This window comes from Barbus barbus (assembly GCF_936440315.1).
Source record: "Barbus barbus genome assembly, chromosome: 17".
Lineage (NCBI taxonomy): Eukaryota > Metazoa > Chordata > Actinopteri > Cypriniformes > Cyprinidae > Barbus > Barbus barbus.
In genome coordinates, this window is record NC_136745.1 from 16466422 (window position 1) to 16476728 (window position 10307).

Genomic DNA, 10307 nt, shown 5'->3' on the forward strand with positions numbered 1-10307 from the left:
ACATTCATGAACTGGTCAAAAGTGAAGTGTTGCATTTCTGTCCATCTAGTGGCATCACAGAAAATTATGTTTTCTGTTGTTTTCACACCATTGGTTAAAGCATTTGCATTTGCAAGACTGGAACATTCATTTTTCAGTGCAAACTAGTTGCTTTACCAGTTAGATGTGATTTATATGAGATGTGAATTATAAAGTTCATCAAATGATTCCTACTGTATGCTAAATGTATCATATACTACAACAGTTTTGTGTCACATTCAATATTTATTTGTGACAGAATGTGCATGTGATGCATGTAATGCAAATATCAGGTTGCATGGCATTTTGTCACCCTGCCGATTCCCTTGAACTGTCATCTTAAGTTTCCAAAATGGTCATTTACAGTTTTTGTACATTTCAGATTATAAATCATTTGGACATGATTCATGCTTTCTGTGTGTCTATTGTCTTTCTTATTAAAGAGCACACTTAATCAGAGCATCAGACTTCTGGAGAGGACGTCCTCAGACCTGCCTGTAAGTTGTTCATTTTAAAACCAAGCTCAGTTTAAAAATATCACAATAGATGCATTTCAGAACTGATGCATTTCCGATGAGCAGTAAACACGTTGGTTTTTAGGTCAGAGTTAGAGACGTACTAGCAGCCGTTGATGCCGCCCAGTACCTAATTTCCCAAAATGCAACATTTGTGATCAATCAGGTAATGTGAAAGAAAAATCTTGTCTGAATGATTGGTGTATAGTTGTATTGATGGTTAATATATGCTCAAACAGGAAACCGAGAAATACAAGCAGACTATTATTGGCTATTTCAAGCAGTATATTGACTGGATCAGAACATCTGTGAGTATTTTTAACTGTGTTATCTATCAGAAATAGTATTAATGTTAGATTGGTGGCAATTAGTCAGTTCTTCGGCATTGTTTTGGCTTGAAACTCTTTTGTTTTGCTGTCTCATTGTAGCTGGCCCTGGAGGTCGCTACCTGTAAACCACTCAGCAACATTGTGGACACGGCCGAAATCCTGGGCTGCAGTTTTCTGCTGGATTCAATGGTAAGATGGCCATCAGCACTAAAACCACTGGAAATGAAATTGTTCTCATAATTTACTCACCCTCATGCAATTCCAACCCCGTTATATTTTGACATCCATGAAATAAAAAAGCAATGGAGTGTTCGGTTTTACATGCAGTTAATGTGGATGGTGATTTATACTACCAAGGCTTAAAAGAGTACAAAAGGCACTAATAAAAACATTATATAAGAAGGCCAAATTACTTATTCACTAATATTGCAAGTCCTCTGAAGCATTTTGTGAATTTATTTTTTTATTTTTTTAGAAAGAAAGAAATGTTTTTTGAGTCCCAAATCAGCACATTAGAATGATTTCTGATCATGTGACACTGAAGACTGGAGTAATGGCTGCTGAAAACTCATTTTTAAATTCATTTTAAAATATTAAAACAGAAAACATTTGTTTTCAGATGTTAGGATATAGCACAATATTACAGTTTTTACTGTATTTTAATCAAATATATGCAGCCTAGGTGAGCAGGAGACTTCTTTCATAAACCTGAAAAAAAAATTAAAGACCCCAAACTTTTAAATGGTAGTATATATGAAAGGCAAATGTGAAATGCGGTTTTGTTGTAAGAGATAAAGGGTTGATAGTGTTTCTGGCAGCGGTTGAAAAAGTCAAGTGTGTAGAACACCCAGTCGGGGTGGGATTGGCTGCACTGCTGTGCTTTTGCATGTGTGTGGTCAAAGCCCCATGGGTAGCCATGAGGAAGGAAGGAGGTGCCAGGTTTTATCTGAAATTATAGGCAAGTGTGTGTGGGATTTATAAGAGGTCAGGGTGTTTGACCCCGTCACACAACACACACCCTGTGTGTTCTACCCTTTCCTCTGTACGCCACTGCACATGAATGAATGGCACCAAAGCAATTGCATTATATGATTGGGATCAGCTTAACTGAAGTGATCCATTGGAAGATTAACCTCAGCCTGGGTGTTTTATTACTGCTTTCACATTCATTTTTATTTTAAATTGGTAGTCAAAGTCATTTCAAGTTTATTTGTATAGCACTTTTGACAATACATATTGTTTCAAAGCAGTTTTACAGAAAATGCTTGTTACAGTTAGAAGGGATTCTGAGATGACTTTATCAAAGTAATGTCCAGGTACACAGTACAATAATGTTGCAATATAAGGATGATATTTGACAGTTTTGTATGTTAATCCAAAGATGCCATCATGTGAGGTCTTTGTAAGTCACAGTCAGTGAATCCTGATGGGTACTTATTTAGTTAAACAAACCTATTTGTAAAACTTTTCTCAACATTTTTTTCCCGTGACTGGACATGTTGCATCCGATCACCCACTATGTTGGAGTGTGAACATTCCTTTATATAGAATACTTTCCATGCTAGAGATTCCACTTTTTCTGTATTTTGAAAAATCTTCTTGTCCGAACAAATAAATGTATGGAGATATCAAACGTGTCATTTATGGTTAAGCAGAGTGCAGTTTTTGGGTGGCTTTAATCTTGTGTTTATTTGTTGCAGAACACATTCTGGTTTGGACTGGGCTGTTCCACATTGTTTCTACTGCCTAGCATTATTCTTTCTGTGAAACTTGCCAAGTTCTACCGCAGAATGGACACAGAGGATGTCTATGATGAGTAAGTATCCCAAATGCACCAAATGTGTGATTGCTATTTAGCACCCCAATGATTACAGTTCTATAAACAAAGCACGTATAACACATATGAAATGTGACCCTGGACCACAAAACCAGTCTTAAGTCGGTGGGGTATATTTGTAGCAATAGACAAAAATACATTGTATGGGTCAAAATTATCAATTTTTTTATGCCAAAAATCATTAGGATATTAAGTAAAGATCATGTTCCATGAAGATATTTTGTAAATTTCTTACCGTAAAAATATATAACTTTTTTTTTTTAAACATTTTTGATTAGTAATATGCATTGCTAAGAACTTCATTTGGACAACTTTACAGGCAATTTTCTCAATATTTAGATTTTTTTGCACCCTCAGATTCCAGATTTTCAAATAGTTCGGCCAAATATTGTCCGATCCTATGAAATTATTTTTGTGTCTTTATTATTCAAACAAAAATTCTGTATTTGAGAGCAAAACTAATTATTTTGTAATTAAAAAATAAAAGTTTGCAAAAAAAGTCTTCTTAAGGTTTAAAATTAAAGTAATTGAAAACAAAATAATTTGCAGTGCGTGTAAATCTTTAAAAAAATATATATTTTTCTTTGTGCACTTCAAAAACTTTTCGTAGTGGGCGTGGTCAACCTGTCACTTCAATCGAGAGTGGCCAATAGAAAAGGGCCTTTCATCCTGGTGCGTAGAGACCGCCCACTGACACACAGCTTCACTCGCAAGCAAAACTTTTCAACTCGCAAACAAAAGTTTTAGACTTTTTTTTTTTTGCTCTCAAATACAGAATTTTTGTTTGAATAATAAAGACACAAAAATAATTCCATAGATCCTAACAAACTATACATCAATAGAAAGCTTATAAATCTCTTTTTCAAAAAATTGACACTTAAGACTGGTTTTGTGGTCCGGGGTCACAAATAACCCAGCATATATTGCATACATGAAATTTCCCCATAGCAGATCTATACAGGTGGAGCTGGGGGAGGTAGAGGGTTTCTAAAGCATGCTGCAAATGCTACAGAAAGCACTAGCCGAGTTGAGCAGCGAGCTCATTGGCTGCTGATATGAAAGTAAACCAATCAGTTGCGCAATGTGAATAATGATGTAATTATATCAGATTGAGTTAGAACCTGCCCCATATAGGGTTTCATGACAGAATTTTGGATTTAATATTGTTTTACTCTTCTAACGAAAACAAATGATAGGACCGGACATAACTGTTGTATAATGAATAATATGTAGGGATGTAACGATTAACCGTGAGCCGGTTGAAAATCGATTCGAATATGTGAATATTCGAAAATTATACAAATCTAATTTAGATTAATAACTGCTCATGTTGCATGTATGCAGCATCTTTGTTTGGATCATGATTAAAATGCAGTGGTTGCCTCTAATTTTAAATAGAAAGAGCACAGACAAAGCCTTATTTTGTTTATATGAAGAGATTTCTTTTATTTGTGTTACTTATTTGATTTGGGGTTTGTTTTAAAATTTCTATTTAGTTTTGTTATTTACATTATATTTACATTTTGTTAATTAGCAGATGCTTTTATCCAAAGCGACTTACAAATGAGGACAATAGAAGCAATCAAACCCAACAAAAGAGCAATAATATCCAAGTGCTATATTTATATATTATTATAGTGTTACATTTTAATTTCCCAAAGAAACGTGCAGCATTTTGTCCAAGTAATAATAAAAGGACACATTTAATTCAATCTCATTTTGTTAAAAAAAAATAGTGAATCGAATCGTGAAATCAAAATCGCGACTCGAATTGCGAGTTGAGTGAATTGTTACATCCCTAATAATATGCATAATATATGAAAGTGCAAATGCCTCATTATTTTCTTTCTTTTGCCTTGACTAGTTAATAAATTGTTTTTTGTCTCTCTCTGTACTCTTTTCTGTTTCTTTTCCCTGTTCTATCTAGTTCCTCTGTCTCAGGGACTTGGCATTTCACGTTATGATAACCATTCTTGCTATTTCCATCTTTCTTCATCCTTTGTCTTTCTGTCCAGCACTTTGCACTTTAATGAGGATTACATGTATATATTGTACAAACAGTGTTTTGTTTGAACATTTTTCGAGCATTCATGCGTTTACAGTCGAGAATCATTGCGATTGACAGGTCACCAAGTGTCTTGACCAGAGACGTCCATTTTGACATTTTGTCTCTACACCACTACAGTGCATCTCTGTAACATTTTTGCTTGTCTTGTATCTTTTTAGCATTGAGACAATTCCCATGAAAACGTAAGATGTTTTTTCCCTCATACTTCTGCTGTCGACTTTACTGCTAAAATGACATCCCTTTCCTGTTTTGTACATACAACTTTCTGCTTATTGGTGCTGGTTTAAGCTCTAAGCATTGGAATGCTTCTCTGGTGAAGGGCGCTGCTTGTGTTGGTGTGTTATCTTTGAAGCTCCCTTGTTTAACATGACGGGCTGTTAAAACAGAGACCTTAAGAGCACACCTTAAACTATTGCTGTACATTTTACAAGATGCGATTGCAATTTATACCGTTTCATACTTTCTTGCGCGTACATTTTTCAAGAACGCTTTAAATTGAAGCTTGTTCATAGTCGCATGCCATTTCTCGTCACATCATGTTTTGTTTGATTTTTGTCTATGTAATGTTTTATTTCAGTATGGAAATTGGTATTAATGGTTATTATAATGAACATTTAGAAGGTATCCAAAATCCTGTAATATCAAGGTAATCAGAACCATATCCTCATACACCCTGTGTGTGTTACGCTAATAAACTGCATGCATTGGGGATGCAGTGCATCGATTGCGGTGATAATGAGGTGTCAGGGCTCCGATGCATGCACAGTTGAAATTGCCCTTTGCACAAACAAGCACCTGGGAGTCTTTTTTTTTTCTTCTTCTTTTTTTTCATCGTTAAACTTGTGCTTGCAGTAATGCATAATTTGTGTTTTGCAGTCTTGCCTGATATTTGAATTTATATTAACACTACATGCATTAGATAATACAGAATTTATTGACTGACAGAATTCACGTTTTCTACTTGCATGACTCTTGAAATTCATACTGGGCTGCTATGGCTGTGAATGGTCTTTCTCTCTAACTCCTCACTAATGGCATGTGTTTCAACAGCAAAACCTGTAACAGGTCAGGATGGTGGGCTAGAATGACACAGAGCTTGTATACATACAAACATTGTCATTCAAATGTTTGGGGTCGATGAGATTTTTTATGTTTGTTGAAAGAAGCGAGTATTTATTTGATCAAATATATTTTAAAAACTGTCATACTGTGAAATATTATTACATTTTAAAATAGATGTTTTCTATTTAAATGTATTTTAAATATTTTTTAAATACTATTTAAATGTATTTTTATCATGACTAATGTTGAAAGCAGTTGTGCTGCATAATATTTTTGTGAAAGCTGGGATACATTATTTTTCAAGATCCTTTAATGAACAGAAAGTTCAAAAGAACAACATGTATTTGAAATAGAAGTATTTTGTAATATTATTTAAAATATAATAAGTCTTTCTGACCCCAAACTTTTAAATGTTAGTTAATGTATTAACCTAGATGTCACAAGTTTAGACTTAATATGTCTTACCACTTGTGCTATGATAAAGTTTTTCACTTTTCACAAGTGTGGAATTGCTTGATTAGAATTGAGCATTTAAATAGTGATACTTGGAAATGTGCTGTAGGTGATAACGGAGAGTTTCTAATTGGCTGATTGGTTCTTTTTTGAGCCTTATCAGAGATAAATGTAATTGCTGTCAGGTGGTAGGACATAATAATGTGATGCATTCCAAATAAAAATCACTTACAGCACCCTTAATTATTAGCAATTGCGCTATATGTGTCATTTTGAAAGCCCCGTCCTGCTCTTCTGTTGATGGGTTAAAGATGGATGGAGAGCTGATGGAGGCATCTCAGTGGTGTGTGTGGATTTTAAAAACACTCCAGGCCTAACAGTTTTTCCATTTGTGCCTCAAGCATTCCTACCTATGACACTATGACTCGATTCCCACGGGCCTCTGCGCCCCCGCGCCACGCCGACTGGTGACTCTGAGGAGGACGGTCTGTTTTGTAAATACAGAAAGGTACTGAGAGCTGTAGATGAGAGCAAATGGACTTGATCTTTCTCTCTAACAAGCATCTTCCTCCTGTCCAAATTGATTACATAGTATGCATTTGTTTGATTGTCTCCTAACCTTTTCTGTCTTGTCTATGTATCCTCTATTGGCATGCACTTTAAAATATTTATGTTTCTTCTTTTTTTTCTGTCATTACACCAACAGCATGTTTAGTTTTGAATCCCATCTTCTGAAGCATTCCGCCTGGATAACTGCTAACATTTGTGCAAAGCTTTGTGTGAATTGTGTTTTTTAGGGTCCATCACTAACCACTCGCCCGTATCATTGTGATCCACCAATGTTTGACTTCAAACATTCCTAACAGCTCTGCAAACAGATAGATGCCAGCACTCACTGTGTGTTTTGTTTCTTTACCTTGGTCTAAAATCTCATCTCCCCTCTCAAGTCTCATGTGCACCAGTTCATTCGTATCAGCCTTTGCCATTTATCATTCATTCTGAAACTGCGCAGTGGGTGTAATTCTGCAATATTTGTTTCTTATCTCATACAGTGATATTGGAAACTGAAATTAAACCTTTGTGGAATGTAAGTTGTTTAAATTGGCCTTGTTTTACATTAAACCAGTGCTTCTCAACCTTTTTGACCCCAAGACCCCCACTGTCCACAACAATATTTGAAAGCCCCATGATTTTCCAGTTGTTTGTGATTTACTGGAAAAGGATAAGGATTTTTTCCCCACAATTTCTACCTGATGACATATTTTAGAGCTAGAAAATTGTATATTCATTAAAAATCTAAGAGCTAAGTTTTTATTATTTTACGTGACCATTCCAGGTCTGGAACATGGTTATAGTTAACTTTAAGTAAAACCAATTTAAAAAAAATCATTACTTAAATAAAAAAAACTTTTAACTGAAATGAGATAAAATAAAATGTTAAAAATATAAACTTATATATAAAGCTATATTTCAGCGACTTTCCAAGGCAGAATTGCATTTGTTTAACCTAATATAAAGTAAAAATGAAATAAAATTTTATAAAAACTCTATATGCATACTTTTAAAAAAACTAATAAAAATGACAAAAAAAAATTAAAATGAAATGTACAAAAAATTAATTCAAAATATTAAAAACCTATAATAGTGTTTCAATGATATTAAAATAACACTGGTCTGAAAATCACATTTAAAAATTTTGTTTATTCATATATCTAGTAGGAACCCTGGTTCTTCAAAAAAAAAAAAAAAAACAACATATGTCTTGAGTTTTAGTTTCAGGTTATTTGAATGCTTGTTTTGTCTTATTTTAAATCATCTTGAAGCCCGGTCGCCTGGTTGAGAACCACTAAACAGAATAAAAAACTGTGGTATGCATTGTATAATACTATATGTTCCTCACTATGAATTTCTTCTTTACCACAGACGCTCTCTGTGAACAGCAGGCTCAGCTCTTAAGAAAAGGAAACTCACATGCTTGAAGCTGGGACCTGTTGTCCATGTTCCCATCACATCAAGATGACTTTTATCGAATTGTTGTTGTTTTGACTATTTTGCACCCTTATGATTATAGTACTGTCTTATGGACTGTCCCCTCAACGAGCTATTCTCTGATGTCACATCCTGTTATAGTCAGGAAGGCTTCACAGTACATGGCTGTTTTAACTACTACATGTGTCTTTGTTTACAGTCATTGAGAAATCACATGTGACGAGCATAGCAATGCTTTGACTGCTGCATTCTTGTTTTCCTTGTTTCTTTTTGTTCTTTTTATAGTGCTTTTTAACATTTTGGAGAATTCAACATGTCGCCGAGTCTTGTCCACTGAGAGGCCGAATGGGTTTTTATTGAAACAGATAAAGCCAGCCACCCATGAGCCACAAATATTACATGTAAACAAGGATGTGTAGGTGTTCGACAACATGCTAAGTGCTAACTAGTGCTAATTCGGTACAGATAGATGTTGTCAAGCCATTTCAAGGGTGAATGCATTGTTGCCTTCTCAGACTTTTAGCTAGTGGTACATGTTAGCCACAAGTCACTAGAACAGGTCTTTGATTAGTTTTACCTACTTATTGAAGCTGAGATCGCTAAACCACATTTGATACTGAGCTGTGGTTAGCAGTTTGAGACATCTGTATGTGTTTATGCTCACTTTTGTACTGAAAATCTAAGATATGATGCATCTGGATTTAGTGTAACACCCCTAAAAGAGCTTGCTAGTTTTATGTACTTTAGTTTTGCTGAATATATCAGTTATTAATGAGATTTCGGTTCCTAATTTTGCTGACTTGTACTAATGACAGTTGTTCTCCAACTAAACTACTGTAAACTACTGATTATTGCTGTGTGACTCCTCTTGTTTCATTGTAGGTCTCAGGTTTTAGGGCTTTTTGTTTACTTGATATAACAATATTTGTGGACATACATCTGTCGATATGTGAACTTATTGTCAACTTTAAAGCGAGTGAATGTACCTCAGAGAGACATTTGCTTGTACGAGAGCTAGAAAAGTCTACAGAACCCATTTACGACGACTTTTACAGAGCCTATTTAACGCTGTCACAGTCATTGACAATTACCAACAACCACCAAATGTTTAATGTTAGAGACATTGTCAGGTGCTACATATTTTAGCTCAGATCTTTCACTCATTGTGTATATGACAGTGTTACCAGGGCCTCAGGTAAAATGTTGTACTTGATTTATATACAGAAAGGTTCCGTCACCTCACAGTCTCACTGTTTTTGCAATACCATACGTAGCATGCGCATACTTGTTGTTCAAGTTTGCTCGAAGATGTTTAGTTGTGGTGGGCCTGGTTGTCAGTGCCGTTGGTTTTCAAGTCCATGTGGTTAGGCTGGCTAATACTGTAAAATATTGTGAATAAAATTTCAGATGAAAAAATGTTCTGGTGTAGTAAATTCCCAATTCAACCGCTGTACATAGCATTCACAAAATACATTTAGTTCACAAAAGATCGATTACAAGAATAAAGGGAGGGATAATAAAAAAATTAAAACAAGGAAATACTTCTGTTTGTAAATAGTATAGCTTACAAAACCTACACTGTAAAAAATTGCTGTTAAAAAACGGCCATATTCTGACAGTAACATTGTTTTTTTCATTACAACGTAAAATCCCGTAAAAAAACAATGAATTCTGGGTAATATTTGATGTTTTTGAGAAAGTATCCTTCTGTGAAGTAACAGCGCTCAGTCGACACTCAGAGGCTGTGTTTCAAATCACACCCTATACCCTCATTCACTATTCCCTACTCATGTACTAATGCTTACTAATATAGCCCACCTGACAGAGAGAATGAAAACTAATGAGTGAATTCAGCCAATGATGAACAGCTGCTGTGAACAAGCAGAATCACTGAAAGAGAAACAAGAAATAAAACTGACTTCAGCCACAGACTTGGATGAAATCAACTGACATTATATATATATATATACTGTAAAAAAAATGCTGTAAAATTTACAGTAACTTACTGGCAATTTTGGTTGCCAGTAAGACTGTAA

At 34.9% G+C, this 10307-nt stretch overlaps 1 protein-coding gene across 7 annotated transcripts in view; it reads left to right on the forward strand.

The window, feature by feature from the left end:
* Positions 1–9681, forward strand: part of LOC306883414 (prominin-1-A) — a gene marked incomplete at its 3' end in the record, with an annotated part of 60126 nt that extends 50445 nt beyond the window's left edge. For 3 of the 7 annotated variants that reach the window (XM_079438655.1, XM_079438653.1, XM_079438654.1), the window contains 7 exons: positions 462–515; positions 619–699; positions 773–841; positions 962–1051; positions 2563–2678; positions 7335–7369; positions 8206–9681. In XM_079438655.1, the coding sequence (XP_079294781.1) occupies positions 462–515; positions 619–699; positions 773–841; positions 962–1051; positions 2563–2678; positions 7335–7350 (426 nt within the window). Of the gene's footprint in view, positions 1–461; positions 516–618; positions 700–772; positions 842–961; positions 1052–2562; positions 2683–4925; positions 4950–6683; positions 6791–7334; positions 7370–8205 lie in introns of those variants that run through there. The other 4 variants (XM_079438652.1, XM_079438651.1, XM_079438650.1 and 1 more) reach the window with 3 other exon arrangements.
* Positions 9682–10307: the final 626 nt, after the last annotated feature.